General features: G+C 34.0%; 1 protein-coding gene and 1 pseudogene across 1 annotated transcript; one reads left to right on the plus strand and one right to left on the minus strand.

Annotated features, from left to right (window-relative positions):
* Positions 1–4,458: 4,458 nt before the first annotated feature.
* LOC121223220 (uncharacterized) lies at positions 4,459–5,298 on the minus strand. Its single transcript, XM_041104350.1, has 2 exons — positions 5,164–5,298; positions 4,459–5,085 (listed from the first exon to the last, which is right to left on the minus strand). Exons 1-2 carry the CDS (start codon positions 5,296–5,298, stop codon positions 4,459–4,461), a joined length of 762 nt encoding a protein of 253 aa, XP_040960284.1.
* Positions 5,299–5,554: 256 nt separating this feature from the next.
* Positions 5,555–17,249, plus strand: LOC121223221 ((+)-delta-cadinene synthase isozyme A-like; annotated as a pseudogene).
* The last annotated feature ends 5,778 nt before the right edge of the window (positions 17,250–23,027 follow it).

The following is a 23,027-nucleotide window of genomic DNA, read 5'->3' on the forward strand; positions in this document are numbered from 1 at the left end:
AAATTGACCAAAATGGGCCCACACGCCCTACCTATTTTGCTCGTGTAATCACACATGCCCATATGTTCCACACAATCATGTAGCATACAGTAGTTTCAAAAACAACCTTTGTTTTTTAGATTTTTTTTTCCAAGTTCTAATTGACGTTTTGAGTTAGAATCACACCCCTAATTTTATTTTTGACTAACTACACAATCGAGAACTCATGAATCCTCATACAACAATAAACCACAGAAATTAACAACCAAGAATTAACCCAACATCTAACTTGATAATTTGTTTTTACTAAAATCCAGTCCCCAAAACTGATATTCAAGCACTGGAGGATCACACACCTCTCACCCTTCACCTAATCAAAGATTACAAAAATGTTCAAAGCAACAAAGAATGAAGATTAACACCATTACCACTCCTACCTTGCTCAAAGAATGAATTAAAATAAAATAACAGAAAATAGTTCGACGAAACTTACACTACGTTTGCACTACGATCAAAGAACGAACACCAGGCACGATCACAAAGGAAAGACAAGACAACAATCCACCAAACAAATTAATGGAAGCAAGAAAGAAACAAAACAAAAAGAAGAGAAGAAGGATAGAAAAAAATGCAAGAAAAAGAAAGAAAAGAAGAAAAAGAACATGTGACCAAAGAGGAAAAGTGGAAAGTAAGTAGGGGAGAAAAGTTAGTGAAGTAAGTTTTTTAAAAAATGAATAAAATCAAGATAACTGAATATCTTAACCCACCAGATTACGTAGAGTTCAAATTTAACTCAATTACTAACAAATGGTAAAGAAACAAAAAGAATTCCACTTTTGTATCTAACGAAATTAGTAAACCAAAAAGCTCATTCTTATTAGTAAACCAACGAAATTAATAGATAAGCCCTAAGACTCAAATCTGACATAATTCTAGAATTAATAAAATAATTCCAAAACAAGGGAATTGAACTCAAGACTCAAAACAAATATTCAAGCACTTAACCACCATACTGAATTAGATTATTTGATAAATAACAATCCAAAATTTGAAAGAACAACAAGAAGGTTGAGAAAGGAAACTATAATCAACCAAAATACATTGTTTACCGCTACTGAATCAGATATCAACAACAATTCATTTTGTGGAGTCTTGTTGGTGTTGGGGGTAGTAGCAAGCTGCTGAAGTTTTGCTTGAACAGCAAGTCTCGAGACTTGGAGAAGAAACAATCAAGAAAGAAAAGCAGAAAGAAAAATGCAAGTGGGAAAACAGAAAAGAAAGAGAGAATTTTTTAATGAAATAAATGAGCTGATTTCATTAAAAAAACATTCAAAGAGGCTTGATGTCATTACATATATGAGTTAACAAATCACAAAATAAACAAGTTACCACCTAATCTTATACCTAACACCACTAAATTACATTGAAACTTGTTAATATGACTTGCTTAAGTTGTATTGCTGAATTATCAGTCAATCAACATCAAAGATACATCAAAATGTTTACCTACTTAGTTCAATTTGAACTAAATTACAAAAGAGTTAAAGGGTAACAAAATACAACAAGAAAATCAGTAACTTCAAACTCCAGCTGCTGCACACCATGGCTCGACTGCCTGCTGCCCTTTCCTACTACATGGCCACCTTTGCATGGGAACTAAAATCAACACTCCTAATTCCCTTATTAATTTAACAAATTTGGACACATTGAGTGCCTTTGTAAAGATATCAGCAATTTGCTCTTCTGAATTGCAATGAACCAGCTCGATTTCATGAGCTTGTTCCATCTCCCTTATGACATGTAGCTTGATGTTGAAGTGCTTTGTTCTGCCATGGAAGATAGGATTCTTTGCAATTGCAACAGCAGATCTGTTGTCATAATAAATCTTTGTTTCTCCTTCTTGACTTTGGTTTAAATCAGCTAGGATCTTTCTAAGCCATATGGCTTAATTCACTGCAGCAGCAGCAGCATTATATTCAGCTTCTGCTGTTGACTGTGCCACAACACTTTGCTTCTTAGAGCTCCAGCAAAACATGCCCGAGCCAAGGCTAAAAGCATATCCAGATGTGCTCCTCATGTCATCACATGATTCAGCCCAGTCACTATCAACATAGCCTGTTAATTTCATGCTTTCAGCCCTATTGTACAAAACACCATGACCAATGGTGCCTTTGATGTATCTCAACACTTTTTTAGCTGCCTGAAAGTGCTGATGATTGCAGCAATTCATAAATTTGGATAGTACACTAACAGCAAACATGATATCAGGCCTTGTTGCAGTTAAATACAACAGACTTCCAATGAGACTCTTGTAGATTGTCTCACAAACTGGTTTACCACTTTCCTGCCTCTCATTCCAACAGCCATTGGTGTGCTTGTTAGCTTACAGTTCTTCATGGAGAACTTGTTTAAGATCTTCATAGTAAAGGAACTCTGGCTGAGAAAGATTCCTTTTGCAGTCTGTTTCACTTCCATTCCTAGGAAGTAGTTCATTATGCCTAGATCAGACATCACAAACATTTTCATCATTTTTCTCTGGAAGTCATGCAGCATACTCTTATCTCCTCCAGTAACTAATAGATCATCAACATAAAGTGACAAGATAAGCTGAGTTTCAGCTTGATTTTTCTTGACATACAATGTTGGTTCACTGGCACTTCTCTCGAATTGCAAACTGACAGGTAGGAGTCAATTCAAGCATACCAGGCTTGAGGGGCCTGCTTCAGGCCATACAAGGCCTTCTTCAGCTTGTATACCATGTGTTCTCTACCAGAACAATAAACCCTTGAGGTTGGTCAATGTAGATTTCTTCTTCCAGGAGGCCATTGAAGAATGCTGACTTTACATCCAACTGATGAATAGTCCATTAATTTTGAGCAGCCAAGGCAACTAGCATTCTGGCTGTATCAAGCCTGGCTACTGGTGCAAAGGTTTCCATGTAGTCCAGGCCATATCTTTGACTAAACCCTTTGACAACAAGCCTGGCTTTCAGCTTGTTTAGACTGCCATCAGCATTCTGTTTTGCTCGATAGACCCATTTCCCTCCAATGGTCTTCTTTCTTGCAGGTTTATCAACCAATTCCCATGTCTGATTCTTTTGAATCATGTTGATTTCATCAACCATAGCCTGTTTCCATCTTTCATCTGACTCGGCCTCTTCAAAACTGGTAGGTTCTACTATAGCAATCTGTGCTCTCTCATAAATATCATCCAAGGGTCTTGTGCCTCTTACAGGCACATCATCAATGTCCATTTCAGGACTAAGCTACTCGAGTTCAGCTTGATTAGGTACCAAATCTTCTGAAACAGCTTCTGGCTCACTCTTTTTCCAATTCCAGCAAGCCTTCTCATCAAAGATGATATCTTTGCTTACCTGAACTTTACTTGTCAAAGGATCCAGAACTCTGTAGCCCTTCTTAACTGAGCTATAACCCACTAGGACACCTGGTTGAGCCCTTTTTGAGAGCTTGTCCCTCTTTGTTGTTGGTATTTGTGCATAGCACAGGCAACCAAACACCTTCAGATGTGCCAATGAGGGTTTGAAGCCAAACTAAGCCTCGAAAGGTGTCTTGGAAGCAAGAGCTTTGGTAGGAAGCCTATTCTGAAGGTAGACAGCAGTGTTTACTGCCTCAGCCCACATGGTCTTGGGCAGTTTCCTCTCAAACAGCAAGCATCTGGCCATATCCATCAGGCTTCTGTTCTTCCTTTCAGATACCCCATTCTACTGAGGTGTATATACATTTGTTAGCTGGTGTTTGATGCTAGCATCATTGCAAATGGCTTGAAACTGAGTTGAAGTGTACTTAGTGCGATTGTCTGACCTTACTGACTTCAGCTTGCAACCTGTTTCAGTTTCAACTGCAGTCTTTAACTTCATAAACACTTGAGCTACCTCAGACTTGTGCTTCATGAAGAAAATCCAGTAATATCTTGAAAAATCATCAATGAAAAGGATAAAGTACCTATTTTTACTGAGTGACTCAGTCCTCATTGGACCACACACATCAGTGTGCACCAGTTGCAGTCTTTCTGTGGCCCTCCATGCTGTGTTTGTAGGAAATGGCAGTCTTGCCTGCTTTCCCAACTGACATACTTCACACACATCATCATGCTCCACTGAGTTGGTGAAGTTTTCAGCCAAGCCTTCTCTGGCCATTTGAGCCATTAACCTGAAGTTAGCATGTCCAAGCCTTTGATGCCAGAGCCTGGAATCATCTGTAGAGGCTGTGTATGCTGATTTTGAGTCATTTGGCCAATAAATCTCAAAGCATTTATCAGTCATTGTGACTGTCATAAGGCTTGATCCACTTGGATCAGCAATCTGGCATTGTTTGTCCTTGAACACAACTGAATAGCCTTTCTCGAGCAATTGAGCTATGCTGAGAAGATTTCTATCAATCTCAGGCATCAATAGCACATTCGAGATGATTTTGTTGCCTGTAGGGGTACATATCAGCACCTCTCCTTTTCCTTCAGCCTTTATAAACTGCCATTTCCAACCTTGACCTTGGTTTTGCAGCTTCTATCCAAGGTTTTAAACAAGGATGCATCTGGTGACATGTGGTTGGTGCAACCACTGTCCAATAGCCACCCTTTTGAACATTTCTTCTCAACAGCTAAGCAAGACACAGCAAAGACCTGCTCTTCTTGGTCACTACTGTCTTCAGCCACTCGAGCTTCAACATTTGGTTGTTGAAATTGGCTCTGCCTTGGCTTGATTTTGTTTTTACAAACCTTTTCAACATGGCCCTTCTTTTTGCAGTATTGGCATACTGCATCTAGCCTGAACCAGCATCTATCTTCAGGATGTCCTGGCCTCTTACAATGTCTGCAGGGCTGGTCACTACTCCTTGTAGCATCAGGCTTAGGCCTATTTTTCCAGAGCTTTTTGCCACTGTGAGCATTGGTGCTCGAGGCTTCTCTGGCTTTGGCTTGAAAGGCTCCTTCTTGATGGTCTTCAGCTCTGCTAGCTCTTCTTTGTTCCTGAGCATAGAAGGTATTAATCAGCTCAGTCAAAGAGATGCTGGCAAGATCTCTTGAGTCCTCTAAAGAGGATATCTTTGCTTCATATCTCTCAGGAAAAGTGGAGAGGACTTTCTCTACAATCTTTGCCTCATTAAAGTGCTCACCAATGAGCCTTATACTGTCGACCACTACTGTTATTCTGTCTGCATACTACTTCACTATTTTTTCCTCCTTCATCTTTAGATTTTCAAAATCCCTTCTCAAATTCAACAGCTGCTGTTGCCTGGTCCTCTCTGTGCCTTGAAACTCCTCCTTAAGTTTGTCCCAAGCCTGTTTTGGAGTCTCACAGGCCATAATTCTGGTGAAGATGATATCTGACACACAATTCTGAATGCAGGACATGGCTTTGTGCCTTTTGGTTTTCTCATCAGCATGTTGCCTGATCTGAGCTACTGTGGGGTTGGCCCTCAGTGGTTCTGGCTCAGCATCTGTGTTGACAACTTCCCACAGATCAAAGGCTTGTAGGTAAGTCTTCATCTTGACCAGCCATATATGGAAGTTTTCTCCATTGAAGACTGGTGGGGCTACTTGAGAAAATCCTGAGGAAGCCATGGTTGCTAATGTTGATTTAACACAGGTCCTCTAAGAATACAGCTCTAGATACCAATTGTTGGTGTTGGGGGTAGTAGCAAGCTGCTGAAGTTTTGCTTGAATAGCAAGTCTCGAGACTTGGAGAAGAAACAATCGAGAAAGAAAAGCAGAAAGAAAAATGCAAGTGGGAAAACAGAAACGAAAGAGAATTTTTTAATGAAAAAATGAGCTGATTTCATTAAAAAAAAGTCAAAGAGGCTTGATGCCATTACATATATGAGTTAACAAATCACAAAATAAACAAGTTACCACCTAATCTTATACCTAACACCACTAAATTACATTGAAACTTGTTAATATGACTTGCTTAAGTTGTATTGCTAAATTATCAGTCAATCAACATCAAAGATACATCAAAATGTTTACCTACTTAGTTCAATTTGAACTAAATTACAAAAGAGTTAAAGGGTAACAAAATACAACAAGAAAATCAGTAACTTCAAACTCCAGCTGCTGCACACCATGGCCCGACTGCTTGCTGCCCTTTCCTATTGCATGGCCACCTTTGCATGGGAACTAAAATCAACAAGTCTGTGTCGATGGCATTATAGTCATAGGCAATCATCAGTCAAGTATTCATGATTTTCTGCAGTCCTTAGATTCGAGATTTTCTCTCAAAGATTTGGGACAGTTGAGTTATTTTTGGGGCATCAAAGTCACACATACAACTTCAAGGATTTTTTCAGTCAACGAAAAATACATTCAGGACTTGTTACAAAGGAGTCACATGGAAAAGTCCAAAGGCATCCCTACTCCTATGATATCTTCTTGTATGTTGTCTGCTCATACGGGGAGTCCCATTGACATTGAATCAAAATACAAGAGCATTGTAGGGGCCCTTCAATACATCATGATCACAAGACCCGATATTGTGTTTGCTGCCATTAGGGTCTGTCAATTCATGCACAAGCCCCTCAATCACCATTTCAAAGCTGTTAAATGTATTTTAAGATGTTTACAGGCAACAATAGATCATGGTGTTTATTTCACTACTGCCTCTCGTCTGTCTCTTGTTGGTTAATTACTCAGATGCTAGTTGGGGAAATGATCTTACGTCTTGGGGTTTTAAGAAACAAATGTGGTATCTCATTCTTCAATAGAAGCAAAATGTAGGAGCCTTGCTCAGGCTAAAATAGAAGTTACTTGGCTGGAGTCTTTGTTGGGAGAAATACGAGTTCAGATTGCTAGAAAGGCAGCCCTATGGTCTGACAATTTGAGTATAGTGGCCATATTCGCCAATCCAATCCTACATTTCAAGTTCAAGCATGTGGAGCTTGATTTTGTTCTTCAAAAGGTGACCACAGGGAAGCTAGTCGTTGGTCATGTTCTAGCTCAAGACCATGTGGCCGATGTGCTAACAAAACCTCTTTCAGCTGGGTGTTTTACTAGATTCAAGACACAACTTAAGGTTGTTAGCAGATTGGAGTCCTTACAAAGCATAAGACCATAAAGGCTCACTAGTTGGGTGAATGTCAAGGAATAAGTCAACAATTGACAATTAGTTTGTTAAGTAGTTAGCTGTCAAAGTATTTGTTTTTGTTACTAAAGCAATTGAATCAATTTTTAGTCAAAATGTTGTATAAATACAGTAGACTCAATCTCTTGGGATGTATTATTTTTAAATGAAAGAAGTTGTTTGTTCTATCAATTTGTTGTGTTTTTCTACAATGGGCGTCAAAGGAGATGGCTATAAATGCATGCAACTTAGATAAGCATTTGGACCACACAAATCTCAAATAGCTTTTAGCACGCAACAAAAAAAATGTCTTTCAAAATTCTAAAAATCTTGTTGCAGCTCAAGATAATAAAAATGTCAAAGGAAAACTGCCATCTGGCCGATTTTAATCCTAACTTTTCAAAAGACATTTTCCTCTCTTCTCCTGTTGAAATGGTACGGTTCTTACCTGTGAATATCTCGTGTTTATTTATGTCATGTATTTGATAGATAGATTTTAAAAGGTAAAAGTACCATAGAAGCCTCTGTACTAAGAGTCAGATTGCATTTTGTCCCTTTTATTTAAAAAATGGATAAATTATTCACTATATGTTAGATCAAAGAGCAAATTGGTCATTTCTGTTAAAAATGGTCTATATCTACTGTTAAAAACTGGCGTAGATGACGAAATGACCAAATATTTGCACGTAGTGTGCCACATGTACCTAATGCTAATGTATAAGAACCAATTTTTAACGGTAAAAATGAATAAAATTTTTAACAAAAGGACCAAGTTGCTCTTTAATCTAATGTATAGGGACTAATCTGCCTATTTTTTGAGTAGATGGTACAAAATGCAATCTAACTCCTAATACAAACCTCCATAATTCTTTTATCATTTTATAGTTTTTTTTTGTTTTTTATATTTGATATTCTTTCAACAACAACAAAAAAAAGGATTATTTATTTATTTGTACCTCATGCTGATGTATAGAGATAAATTTTTAAAAGTAAAAATGGACAAAAGTTTTAATAAAAGGATCATTTTGCTCTTAAATCTAATGTATAGAGATTAATTTGCCCATTTTTTTAAGTAGATGGTGCAAAATTCAATCTCACTCCTAGTACAAGGGCTTCTATAATACTTTTACCATTTTAAAGGTTTTTGTATATATTGAAAGACTATAAATTCTTTCAAAATATATATATCTATTTTCATTTCATTCTGTATTTGACATAAATGTTAGATAAAAAATATTGAAAATGTTGAGTAACATAACATCAAATTGATTATAACCTTAAAATACAATTGATAATGTGATTTTTAGAATGAGTTGAAAGCGTTTCAAACATGAACAGAAAATAGATGCTAAAGCTCATCTACAATACGAAGTTGAAGCAACAAGTGAGGAGAATGTTGGTGATAAGTACCGATAAACCTTTCAAAAAGTTGGACATAATTGGTGCAATCCAACGCTTAGGTCTGGTTTATCATTTTGAGAAAGAGATAGAAGAGGCTTTACATTTTATATATCATCATCACTGCAATAATGCTTAGATTGATGATGACCTCTACACTGCTGCTGTTCGATTTCGTCGACTACTGAGAGAGCATGGCTTCAATGTTTGTTATGGTATGCCTTAATTTGTTACAAGCTATATATATATATATATTAATAAAGATATTGCTCTAGGTATATATTATAAAATTATTGAATTGATTAAAAGTTTTATATAATGATAAATATTATTATATTGATAAATTTAATAATTTAACCGATATAATTTATGTGGATCCCTCCTTATATATATAAAACTAAAAAAAATCATGGAAAGAGGTTGCAAATCTTTGGGATTCAAACTCATTGCTTTCTTTTTTTTTTTATGTTTTCAGATTGTGACTTCCTTTATACCAAAACAAAATAATATTTCAAATTTATTTAGTGATTGAGCAGAGACGTTTATTAAATTCATTGATGAGAAAGGGAAGTTCAAAGAATCCTTAATCATTGATATGAAAGGCATGCTAGAATTGTATGAAGCAGCACACTTTCAACTGCATGGAGAAACTATATTAGAGGAAGCTCTTGCTTTCACCATGTTCCATCCAAATTCGACGGAAACTACAATGGACTATCCTCTCTCTACACGGGTTGCTAATGCTCTAAAGCAACCCCTTCACAAAAGCTTGCCGAGGTTGGTTGCTTGGAGCTACATTCCTATATACGAAGGATATGGTACCCTTGATAAAAATTTAAAAATTTTTGCAAAATTAGATTTCATCATGGTACAACATTTACACAAGGAGTTAAGCAAGATAAATAGGTAACTTTATTCATAGTCAGACCTATACACAAGCCTACTATTGACATAGACGTTTTTTTTCTTGTTTTAGGTGGTGGAAAGATTTAGATGTTGCAACCAGTTTTTCATTTATACGGGATGGACTGGTGAAGTGTTGTTTTTGGATATTGAGAGAATAATTTAATCCCCATTACACCATTGCTAGAACTTTGATGACCAAAGTAATATCGCTCACATAAATTTTAGATGATATTTATAATGCATTTGGCACATCAAATTGATTTGACGTAAATGCCAAATAAAGAATTTATTTTCAATATTGATTTGAAAGCAATATCTAACATTTATGTTAAATACGGAGGCAATCAACGTAGAATTTTAACAATCGGTAGAGAATCAATTTATCGAGAATTGATTTAATATAGTAAGCAAAATAATTTTAGCAGTAAAATATGTAAAATTTGACATGAAAAAGAGGAAAGTAAATTCTATTTGGGATTGAAAATAAAACAAGAAACCTAGTACGATTAGGGAAAAATGGCTAAATACCTAGGGTTTAAAACCCTAGGGGTGGCAAGAGCAATTATCCCAAGTTTTGAGTCGAAATTTAAAAGAAAAATGAAAGGGAACCTCAAACTTAAGTATGCAAGAGGGAGACATGACATGTAACCATTAGGCCAAGGCTTATTTTTTGCTTAATTTTTACTTTGATATTACTTTTATCTTAGGTTGCTGAAAATTTAGAAAGGAAAAATGAAAAAAATATGGTTTAAACCTAGGATCTCTAAAGAATGCATAAACCACTTATTCATCAAGCCTAGGCTTATTTCTTATTTAATTATTTTAACTAACCCTCTATATTTTTGGGTGTGACAAACCTTCTAATATAATACAATCCCTTAAATTACAAAGAATAAATAGAAGCTTAATTACAATATATAAACCTCATAATTCCATTGAGAGTTATGAACATCGATAATAAAAAATTATTTATAACAAACACGACTTTATCAATAACATAATTATTTTTAGACTGCTTTAAATTAAACTTTAAATGAGAAAACTTTTTCAGTATTATAAAAAAAAACAATGAAGATTGAATTTGTTTTATAAATAACTTCAATAAAAAATTTAAATATTTCTTTTAAAAATTTTTAAAACAAAAAAGAAATTCAAAGGGTTAAACGGTAATTTAGATATATTTTGTTTTGCCCAACGGCGGTGTCAGCCTCTAGATTGGTTATCACTAGCTTTTTTCTCCTTCCCACCAACCCTTTCTTTCTTTCTTCTTCTCATTCATTCTACATGTTTTCTCTCTTTTCAGTTTGCAGATCTATTTTGTGAGTATCTTTGTTGTCTTTATAAGTTGTGATTGACAGATGACAACACCTCTTGTTCACTAAAACTCTACCGGCCACCAATAATTTTTCTTGGAAAGCGGGTGGCTCTTCGTTAGCTTCTTAATATGTTTATGCTTTGGGAGTATTTCAGAATAACAAATGATTTCACGAGTCAATTTGGACCCGTGTTGTCTTAAGTTTTATATGTTTTATGTTTGTTTTTTCATTGTTTAATAAGTTTTTAGTTTTAAAAGTTTTTGTCTCTCTTGTAGCATGTTTTTTAGTTTTGCTTATGCATGTAACCTTAGTTTTACAAGTGATTTTAGGGATGATTTTGTTGCCATCCTCCCTAGCTTGGTGAATGCTTCGTATTTTGTCAATTTTTTCTTGCCGCTTTAAACCATTTGGGGATAATTTTCTTATCGTATTAAGTGCTTGCAGTCAATTCAAATATGTCGTATTTGAGTGGTGACAAAGCAAATTGTCAACGTGTTATGATTTTCTATTGACGCTGAGGCTAAAGCCTTTGTTATGTTGACAGAGCTTGTCTTTCACCATCTACGACAAGTATTTATTATTTTTTTCTCTGAATTGTATGGTTCTATTCATTGAATGAATTTATCTTTAAAAAAAAGTGTTAAACATTTACAAAAATTTAAATACATATTTAAAAAGTTATTAGGTTTATATATATATATATATTTCTATATTTGACGCCAATAAAAAATAAAAACATGGTTAAAAACAAAAAAAAATTCAAAAGATTCTGGAAATTTTAAATGGTATTTTAATTTTTTTACATTTATGTTTTAAATATTGTTTTATACTTAATTCTAATTAAGAATCTTACAAAATTAAAATACTTTGTTGATTGAATTTTAGTTTGATTGGCATTAAATATTTTTTACCAGTGCAAGAGGTCGTGGGTTCGAGTGCATTGAAGTGCATTATCCTCCTATTTAAGGTTTGGTACAACCAATCCAATTATTGATTTTTTTAACTCAATTTCTAGTTTTTTATTAATTTCTCGTGATCACGTAAAAATCGCTTCAATCTCTATATTCAAATTAATATATTAATTATTTTTTATTCAATCCATCCGAACGACTAAAAAAATTCAAATAGAAGGGTTTTAAGGGTTATCCTTGTGGTATATGTTCATACATTTGTGTGACTAATCATGTGATAAAAACTGTGAAAATTATTATAATTTTGTTTGGCTGAATTTGAATTATTACATTATTTTAGCACTAAACACCAACAAGAAGAGAGAAAACATGACTACAGAAGGATTTGGTAGATATATTTATAATGCATATAATAATATTATTTTAAGATGATAAAAGCAAAAGCATAAGTTCAGATTCAATTAATGTCATTTGCAAGGGACAAGTTTCATACACTTGTAGTTCATCATTGAGAAATAAGAGTGGAGGATGGACTTAATTACTTTCCTTTTTTAGCACTAAACACCAAAACTGGTGGTAGTGACACATAACTCTATCCAACAATATACCTATCCTCACGACAAGATAATTTTAATTTCGGGATGCTCAAATAAATCGAAAACATTTAATATAGAAAAAACATTAATATATTTGTTTTCAGAATCTGACCGGTTGTATTGGGAATGTTTTGCTTTCCGACTAAAATGAGAACTTTGTATGTATCCAATGTCCTGAAATCAGGTTTATCTAAGAAATTATATATATCTCTATAAAAATATATATTAATTTATGATGAACAAAAAGTAAAAGCGATTGAAAAACTTTTTTGGTAGAAAAGATTACATAGTAGCATAAGGATTATGTTATATACGTGTGTTCGTATGCCTCTTGTTTATTTATGTGAGATTATATGTCGATGTTATTTGGATTTTATGCTATTTGATACCATAGATATATTAAATGTTTTATTTTTTTAATCATATGTTTATTTTCATTCCAATACACGAGAAAAATGATAATAATTTTGATTATACTTACCGCCTTACTGTGATTTTTAGAGTGAATTGAAAGGTTTTTAAGCTTGAACAGACCATGGATGCCAAAAGTAAACTACAATACGAAGAACTGAAGCAAGAAGTGAGGAGAATGTTGGTGACAATAACAGATAAACTATCCCAATAATTGGACATAATTGATGCAATTCAACGCTTAGGAGTGGCTTATCATTTCGAGAAAGAGATAGAAGATGCCTTACAGATTATATATCATCATCATTGCAATCAGGTTCAGACTGATAATGATCTGTACACTACTACCGTTCGATTCCTTTTGCTAAGAGAGCATGGCTTCGATGTTCATTGCGGTATATATGTTTTAATTTCTTAGAATCAATTTTACACTCTTTTAATTAATATTTTATACATTTCCAGAATTTTTTCTATAATTAATATTTTTTTGTATAAGTAATATTTTATATCACTGACTAAGTAGTTTTATACTCTTCAAGAATATTTTGTATAATTAATATTTTGGCAATCTTATCGTTATATATATTCATGTTATTTTCAAATAAGCTATACATATTAATTTTTTTAGTAAATTAATAATGTTTAACTATTTATTTTATGTAAAAAATTTCAATAATTGAACAAAAACATTCAACAAGTTCGAAGATGAGAAAGGAAAGTTTAAAGAATCTTTAATCAATGATGTGAAAGGAATACTAGAATTGTATGAAGCTGCACACTTTCAACTTCATGGAGAAAATATATTGGAAGAAGTACTTTCTTTCATTGTGTTCCATCTAAAGTTAAAGGAAACTACAATAGACTATCCACTCTCCACACAGATTGCTAATGCTCTAAAGCCACCCCTTCATAAGAGCTTACCTAGGTTGGTTGCTTGGAGCTACATTTCCTTATATGAAGGATATGGTAAACAAGATGAAAATTTATTGAAATTTGCCAAGTTAGATTTCAAAATGGTACAACATAATCGCAAGAAAGAGATAAATGAACTAACCAAGTAATCTATAATGCTCAGAGGCTTCCATGAGTCAAACTGAATAAGAATCTCATTCATGGCCTTACCTATACACAAATCTACCAATAGCATACATATATCAACGTAAATATTTTCTTATTTCAGATGGTGGACAGGTTTTGACGTTCCAACCAACTTTCCTTTTGCACGAGATAGAATGGCGGAATGTTACTTGTGGATATTGGGAGTGTACTTTGAACCTCATTACTCCATCGCTAGAACTTTTATGACCAAAGTAATATCCCTAACATCAGTTTTGGATGATATTTATGATGCATATGGCACACAGGAAGAACTTGAACTCCTTACAAAAGCAATCCAAAGGTCATACAAAGCATGTATCCACCTACATATTGTAGGTGGGATATCAAGTGCATAGACCAACTTCCGGAATATATGCAATTGTGCTATAGAGAAGTCTTAAATGTTTATAAAGAAATGGAAGATTTGACGTCCAAACAATGAAAATCGTATGGTTTCCAATTTGCAGTAGAAGCTGTACATATTATCTAACCATTTTTTCCTTCAAAAGTATACTTAATTTGCAATCTTAATCAACAATATTAATTAGTTTTTTTAATAAATTTGTTTATTTGATAATAGATGAAACAACAATGTCAAGCCTACTATGTCAAGTTCAAATGGCTCCAAGAAAGTTACATGCAAACGTTGGAGGAGTATTTGTCTGTTGCATTAGTTACTTCTTGTTATTAGCTGCTTACAATTGTATCTTTTGTTGGCATGGAATATAGCATAACAAAACAGACTTTCATTTGGGCATTTAATGACCCAAAAATACTTCGAGCTTCGACAGTTATGTGTAGGTTGATGGATGATGTTGTTATCCACCAGGTATATAATTTATTTTATTCATTTTGTACAAAATTAATTTAAAACCATTCGATATAAGACTAAGAAAAGATCGAAAAGCTGAAAATTGTTTTCTCCTTATATATATAAACTAAAAAAAAAAATTATGGAAAGAGGCTGTAAATCTTTGGGATTCAAACTCATTGCTTCCTGAAATCAGGTTTATCAAAGAAATTATATATTTCTATAAAAATATATATTAATTTATGATGAACAAAAAGTAAAAGCTATTGAAAGTTTTTTTTGGTAGAAAAAGATTACAAAGTAGCATAAGGATTATTAACAAAAAAATTAGTCGTAATTAGTCAGCAACCGTTGTAGGGATATCCTGAAAAACTTGGGGACCAAAAGGGAGTCCCTCAAACAGTCCAGCCAGTGCGTGATCAGTCATCCCATCAGGCTTGTTGTATATCCACTCGCCACTCTCGTCTACAAAGTTTTAGAATTCTTAAGACCAAGTCTATTCAATTGCCCTCAAAAACTACTATGAATGGCTTCAATTGCTAGGGCACAATCCTTTTCAACAATAACATTCGCCCATTTTGCATCCCAAGCCAAAGAGTAGCCCGTCATAAATTGCCCAAACTAATTAAAAACACTTTCAGTTCCTACATTCGACATTCAACTAAACTAATTAGCAATAATACAATAAAATCAAATCATTCACTCGACCCTTACTTGGTTAGAGTATTTATCCAAAAGAAACCTTAAAGCATTTGGCCAAGACAAACAGAATCAATCCCTAACTAAGGCATACAATCCCTTACCCTTAGAATGAGAGTCGACGACAACCTCAGTTCGCCGGAGAAGTATTTGTCCCATGATCTTCAACTAAATAGATTCGAAAAAATTAAATTGAGATCTCACAGACCAGCCCACTTGCTTCACATACCTTCCACGTGAAAAGAGGAAAAAAACATCATTTAAAAGTAAACAAAAGATACTTACGAAAAGAATACAGTACTAATCCGAAGCACCCTAATCACACACAACCCTCACGAAGGATAAACAAAATAGAACAACGGTGAGGCAAGAGCACAAAACCAAATGTCTAAACGGCAGCAAAAGAGCAGGGAGAACGACAAAGGATCAACAGGAGTGATTAACGAGCAAAACAGGCAAGAAGAAAATCGGATATGTTTAAAAAATAAATTAGTTTATTCCGAACTCCTTTACTAAAACATGTGTAAAAAATAATACTTCTACCATATGTATTGTGAAAGTTCAATTTGAATATAATTAAATCACACTAGATATTAATAATAACTAACCCATATTAGTTACTAAAAAAAACTAATTGATATTATACAATAGGCATAATGATAAATTTAGTCCTCAACGTTTACATTTTTTATCAATATTACTCCTATACACAAATATACTAATAACATACATATATCATCGTAAATATTTTCTTATTTCAGGTGGTGGACAGATTTGAATGTTGCAACCAACTTTCCTTTTGCACGAGATAGAATGGTGGAATGTTACTTGTGGATATTGGGAGTGTACTTTGAACCTCAATACTCCATTGCTAGAACTTTTATGACCAAAGTAATATCCCTCACATCAATTTTGGATGATATTTATGATGCATATGGCACGAAGGAAGAACTTGAACTCCTTACAGAAGCAATCCAAAGGTCATACAGAGCATGTATCCACCTCCATTTGATATTTTAGAAATATCTTTTTATTGAACTGCAGAGAGAATAAACCATGTGAATTGATGACATATTGTAGGTGGGATAACAAGTGCATAAACCAACTTCCGGACTACATGAAATTGTGATATAGGAAGTCTTAAATGTTTATAAAGAAATGGAAGATTTGATGTCCGAACAAAGAAAATCGCATCGTTTCCAATTTGCAATAGAAGCTGTACATATTATCTAACCTTTTTTTCCTTGAAAAGTATACTTAATTTGCAATCTTAATTAATTAGTTTTTCTAATATACTTAATTTGCAATCTTAATTAATTAGTTTTTCTAATAAATTTCTTTATTTGATAATAGATGAAACAGCAATGTCAAGCCTACTATGTCGAGTTCAAATAGCTCCATGAAAATTACATGCCAACGTTGGATGAGTATTTGTCTGTTGCATTAGTTACTTCTTGTTATCAGCTGCTTACAATTGTATCTTTTGTTGGCATGGAAGATAGCATAACAAAAGAGACTTTCATTTGGGCATTTAATGACCCAAAAATACTTCGAGCTTTGACAAATATTTGTAGGTTGATGGATGATGTTGTTAGCCACCAGGTATATAACTTATTTTATTCATTTTGTACAAAATTAATTTAAAACCGTTCGATATAAGACTAAGAAAAGATCGAAAAGCTGAAAATTGTTTCGTTTAGGTTGATTTCGGTTCATTTTTTATTGTAATGTTTCATATGAAAATTGTGTTTATTGTAGTTTGAGCAAGAGAGAGGGCATGTTCCTTCGGCTGTGGAGTGCTACATGAAACAATACGGGGCATCAAAGCAAGAGGCATACGATGAGCTATACAAGCAAATAAAGAATGCTTGGAAGGATATAAACGAAGGGTTCTTGAAACCAAGGCAAGTGCCAATATCGGCTCTTAATCGCATTCTCAACCTTACAAGGGTTCTTGATCTCTTTTACAAAGACCATGATGGTTCTACGAATGTTGGTGATTCCATAAAAGCTAGCATCACTACCTTGTTGATTGATCCTATCTCTGTTTGATTCCATAAAAAAAATATAGTTTGGATCTTAAGGAGAGGAATCTATGACCATGGAACATATAACTATAAAGAACTCTATAAACCCAGAATCACTTTGCATTCTAGTAGTTTTGGGGTTCCAATCCTAGCATAGCTTGAGTTTATTAGGTGTTATCATGTGTTATATCTTGTATTAATAAAGCTTTATACTTTTAAAAGAAATGGATTAAATCTAGTAGTGGAGTTTTCAAATGGGTTAACAGCCTGTCAAGAGTCATTAAGCTATATTTGAAAACATAACCACCCCAAAAATCCACTATTAATATATCCAATAATTAAACATATCCTTACATAAATTTATTTTATTGTCTTTTTTTTCAATACCTTAAATTGTTTGATCTCTATGTATTCAAATTAGTTTTATAGATTTTTTTGACTAATCTCATTATAAGATTTGATCATATCTGCTCTTTTTGACACAATGCCTAGAACTACTCATAGCCCCTCCCCAACCCATAAATAGGAGGATAATACGTTTCAACGCACTTGAACCCACGTCCTCCTGTATTAGTAACGATACTCATGCCAATCAAGCTAAGACTCAATCAACTAATTTTATATATTTCAAACATGTAATCAAAATTGTATAATTATATTAAAATAATGGTCTCTATGCATTGAAAAATTATATTAAAGTTTTAAACATGTAACAAAAATTGTATAATATTTTCTCATTACATAAAAAAAGGGCCAAGCAGTATATGCCACATCACTGTCTATTTCAAAAAAATGTTGATTGAATCTTACTTCGATTGGCATGGTCATTGTTGTCAATGCAGGAGGATGTGGGTTCGAGTGCGCTGAAGCACATTATCCTCCTATTTATGGGTAGTTCTAGGCATTGTGTCAAAAAAAGCAGATATAATCAAAACCTATAATGAGATTGTTAAAAAAATCACACGCCAAATTATTTGATAAAATTAAGAAAAAGAAATTAATCTTTGTTAAAACTAACGTCGATAATGGCAATATAGAATGATCGAAAAGCAATAAGAAAGAAAAAAAATAACACACTAATTTTACGTGAAAACCCTTTCAGGGAAAAACCACTGGCAGGGGAGAAGAAAACTCACTAATGTTGAAATTCGAATGATACAAGAGGAGTTTTGACTACATCTATTTAAAGGTTGAAAAACCTTATTCTAATCAAAGTAAACTAGAGGAAGTGTAGTTCTATATTGATTCTACTTGTGCAATCAATGTCAAATAGAAGAAGAGTAGTTCTATACAGATTCTACTTGTGCAGCCTGATCCGTACTACGGGGTCTTCTGTCTTAAGGCCACCACAGATCCCTTAGTTTTACCACTGTATTATTTCTTGAATAAGAATTTGGATCACAACTCTAACAATCGCCACCTTGACACGAATTCTCAATAAACAAGTTTTTTACCATGAACTTTGAACGAACAAGTTCTCCACCTCTTCCACGAAACCCCTAGAAAGGGGTATTCATCAACAATGAACACCAACCAAGTCCAAGCAATGCTCAAACTTGGTTATAGGAAGTGACTTAGTCATCATATTTGTAAGATTATCATGAGTACTAACTTTTCTTACAACAATATCATCGCGAAAATAATATCACACAAAAAATGATACCGAACATCAATGTGCTTCTTCCCCTCATGAAACATTTGATTCTTCGTAAGGAAAATCACACTCTAACTGTCACAAAACATTATACTGATCTGAAGGTCTTTACTGAGTTCACCAAAGAGTCCCTTTAACCAAATAGCTTTTTTACAAGCCTTAGTAATTGCCATGCACTCAGCCTCAGTAGTAGACAAAGCAATTATAGTTTGCAAAGTGACTTTCCAACTAATTGCACAACCCCTAATAGTAAATACATACCATGTGAGAGATATTATTTTATCAAGGTCTCTAGCAAAATCAGAATCAACATACCCAATGACTTTATCTCTAGTTCTTCCAAACTGTAAGCAAACATCAGTAGTACCTCAAAAATATCTAAAAATCCATTGAACTACTTTCCAACATTTTTATCGAGATTCGCCATGTATCTAGTGACTGCACTAACTGCATATGATAAATCTGGACATGAGCAAACCATAACATACATGAGAGATCGTACTACACTAGAGTATAGAACACGTGACATGTAGTTAATCTCATCATTTGATTGTGGAGACAAAGTTGACGATAGTCTAAAGTGGGCTACTAATGGAGTACTAACAGGCTAGGAATTCTCGATATTAAACTTGCAAAGTAATTTCTCAATGTACCCTTTCTGACTTAGGTACAATTTATATGCTTTTCTATCTCTGAGAATCTCCATCCCAAGTATTTTCTTTGCTACTCCCAAATATTTTATCTCAAATTCTTTACTAAGTTGGGCTTTGACCTTTCTTATCTCTCTTTTATCTTTGGCTGCTATCAACATGTCATCAACATAAAGGAGTAGATATACAAAAAATACCATCACAGTTTTTCTTAAAATAAACACAACTGTCACTGCTGCTTCTTTTGAAATCATGAGTAGTCATAAAAGAATCAAACCTGTTATATCGTTGCCTTGGTGACTGTTTCAAGCCATAAAGGGACTTTTTCAGCAAGCGAACATAGTCCTCCTTTTTTGAGACTATAAAACCCTCTGGTTGTTGCATGTAAATATGTTCCTCAAGTTCTCCATGCAAGAACGTTGTTTCTACATCTAACTGCTTAAGCTCCAAATCAAACATGGCCACAATACCAAGTAAGGCTCGAATTGAACTATGCTTAACAACTTGAGAAAACAAATTTTTAGAGTCTACACCTAGAATTTGATTGTAACCTTTTGCAACCACTCTTGCTTTATATTTGGGTTTTCAACTTCTGGAGTCCCTTCTTTCCTTGTGAACATCCATTCACAATGAACAACCTTTTTACCTTAAGGAAGCTTCACTAGGTCCCATGTTCTATTCCTATGGAGTGATTTCATCTCTTATTGTATGACAATCATCCACTTTCCTGAATATTCGTAGCTAATTGACTCAGAATAGGTAGATGGCTCTTGATTTGCATCTATATCTTCAGCCACATTTAAAGCATAAGCAACTAGATCAGCCTCGGCGTACTTTTTTGGAGCTTTAATTTCTCTTCTAGGTCTATTCTTGGCAATAGAATATTGTGGTGAAGAAGCAACTCTACTCTAAGTTTCTGTACTAACTTGAGGAGTAGACTATATTGTATATCCTGGATCAATTTGAAGCTCCACCTACTTTTGCTGGCTTTTATTGGAAGAGTCTTTAAGAGATGAGTTAGGTAGCATAGTAGTTTCATCAAAAATAACATCTCTACTAATCATAATTTTTGTATTTTCAGGACACTATAACTTATACCCTTTAACACCAACCTTATAAACAAGAAAAACACATTTAATAGATTTAGGTTAGAATTTCCCATTATCAACATGAGCATACGCAGGACACCAAAAAATCTTAAAATTAGAATAATCAGTAGGATTATCAGACCATATCTCATGTAGATTCTTTTGCTCGATGGCAGCAAACAGAGACCGATTAATTAAAAATATGCAGTAGAACCTGTTTCAGCCCAAAACGAATTTGGTAAACAAGCATTCGACAACATACATCAAAACTTTTCCATGATTGTTCTATTCATCTATTCTGCAACGCTGTTTTACGGTGGAGTATGACAAATTGTCAAGTGTCTCACAATCCCTTCTAATTCGTACATTTCATTAAACTCATTAGAAAAAAATTCCAAGCCATTATCTGTGCGAAGGTGTTTTATTTGTTTTCATGCCTACTTTTCAATCATACTTTTCCAAGCCTTAAACGTGGAAAACACAACACTTTTCTGCTTCAGGAAGAATGCCTAATCTTTTCTGGAAAAATCATCAATAATCGTCACCATATAATTAGCACCACCCATCGATGGCACTTTGGACGGTTCCCAAATATCAGAATGAATATCATCCAGAATTCCCTTTGTGTTATGGATTCCTCTAGTAAATCAAACTCTCTTTTGCTTCTGAAAAGTGAAGTGCTCACAGAACTTCCATTTGCTTATGCTTTATCCATTAAGAAGTCATCTTTTGCTTAATGATGCCATGTCATTCTCACTCATATGCCCTAAAAGCATATGCTAAAGTCTAGTAAAATCATCATCTCACAAGGAAGAAGAAGTGATAGTTGCATCACTAGTAATAGTAGAGCCTTGCAAAACATATAACCTGGTAGTCTTTCTCTGCCTTTTCATCATAATAAGGGAACCCTTACTAATCTTCAAAACCCCACTTTCAGTTGTGTACTTATGCCCTTTTGAATCAATAGTACTCAACAAAATCAAATTCCTCTTCAATTATGGTACATGTCGTACGCCTCTAAGTGTTTTGACGACTCCATCGAACATCTTAAATATGATCGTACCAATACTTGTGATTTTACATGAAACATTATTTTTCATTAAAACAACACCTTCAAACACTGTTTCAAATGTTGTAAACCAATCTAAGTTGGGACTCATATGGAAGCTACAACCAAGAGGATCCTCTCCTCACTTACTTTAGAGTTGTCAGAAGAAGTAACTAGGAGTTCACCATCAATGTAGCCTTCTACAACATCAACTTCATCATATTGTTCTAGTTATTTTCACTTTTGATTCACAACCTCCCTTTTGATCTCGTTCTGTAACTTATAAGACTTAGACTTAATGTGTCATTTTTTCTTGAAGAAGTTACAAGTTATACCTCTATTTGAAGATCTTGATCTATTTTTAGATTTACTGTGATGATTTCACTCATATATCCTTCCACGATTATCATCGGTATTTTATTCTTATCTCTCACAAACAATGAAACCCTCTCCTTGAGAGTCAGATCAAACCACAATGTGTTTCATCTTGTCATACGAGGTTAAGAAAGCATAAACTTCATCAACTGTGAGAGATTCATGGCTATACAAAATTGTATCTCTAAAGGTTTAATAAGACAGGGGCAATGAACAAAGTAGAATTAACCCTAAATCTTCTTTATCATATTGAAACTCCATGGCCTCTAGGTCCGAGAGAATTTCTTTAAACATAGTTAAGTATTCGTGCATAGGTGCACCTTCCTCCAAACGATGAGCATAAAGACGCTGCTTCATATGCAACTTGCTAGTTAGGGTTTTTGACATGCAAAGCTGCTGTAGCTTTGCCCATAATACAGCGATGGTCTTCTCATTTATAACATCCTGTAAGATTTCATTCGACAGATGCAGACATAATTTCGTTAAAGCCTTTCGATCTTTACGCTTATTCTTTTCCTCCGTTAACGTTGAAGGCATCTTATCTATCTCTAATAGGGCATCCTCTAAATCCATCTGCATAAGAAATGTCAGCATCTTTATCTGTCACAACACAAATCTAGTGTTACGATCCAATAATAGAATATCATACTTTAGTGTCTCATTATCGTGATTGATACAAGCAACCCAAAAAGCTCTGATACTAGTTTGTTAAAACTAACGTCAATAATGGCAATATAGAATAATCGCAAAGTATTAAGAAAGAAAAAATAACACACAGGTTTTACGTGGAAACCCTTTTGGCGAAAAACTACGGGCAGAGGAGAAGAAAATTTACTAATGTTGAAATTTGAATGATATAAGAAGAGTTTCGACTACATCTATTTAAAGGTCGAAAAACCTTATTCTAATCAAATTCAAATAGAGGAAGTGTAGCTCTATATAGATTCTACTTGTGCAATCAATGTCAAATAGAAGAAGAGTAGTTCTA

The sequence above is a fragment of the Gossypium hirsutum genome, chromosome D11 (assembly GCF_007990345.1).
Source record: "Gossypium hirsutum isolate 1008001.06 chromosome D11, Gossypium_hirsutum_v2.1, whole genome shotgun sequence".
NCBI classification, from domain to species: domain Eukaryota; kingdom Viridiplantae; phylum Streptophyta; class Magnoliopsida; order Malvales; family Malvaceae; genus Gossypium; species Gossypium hirsutum.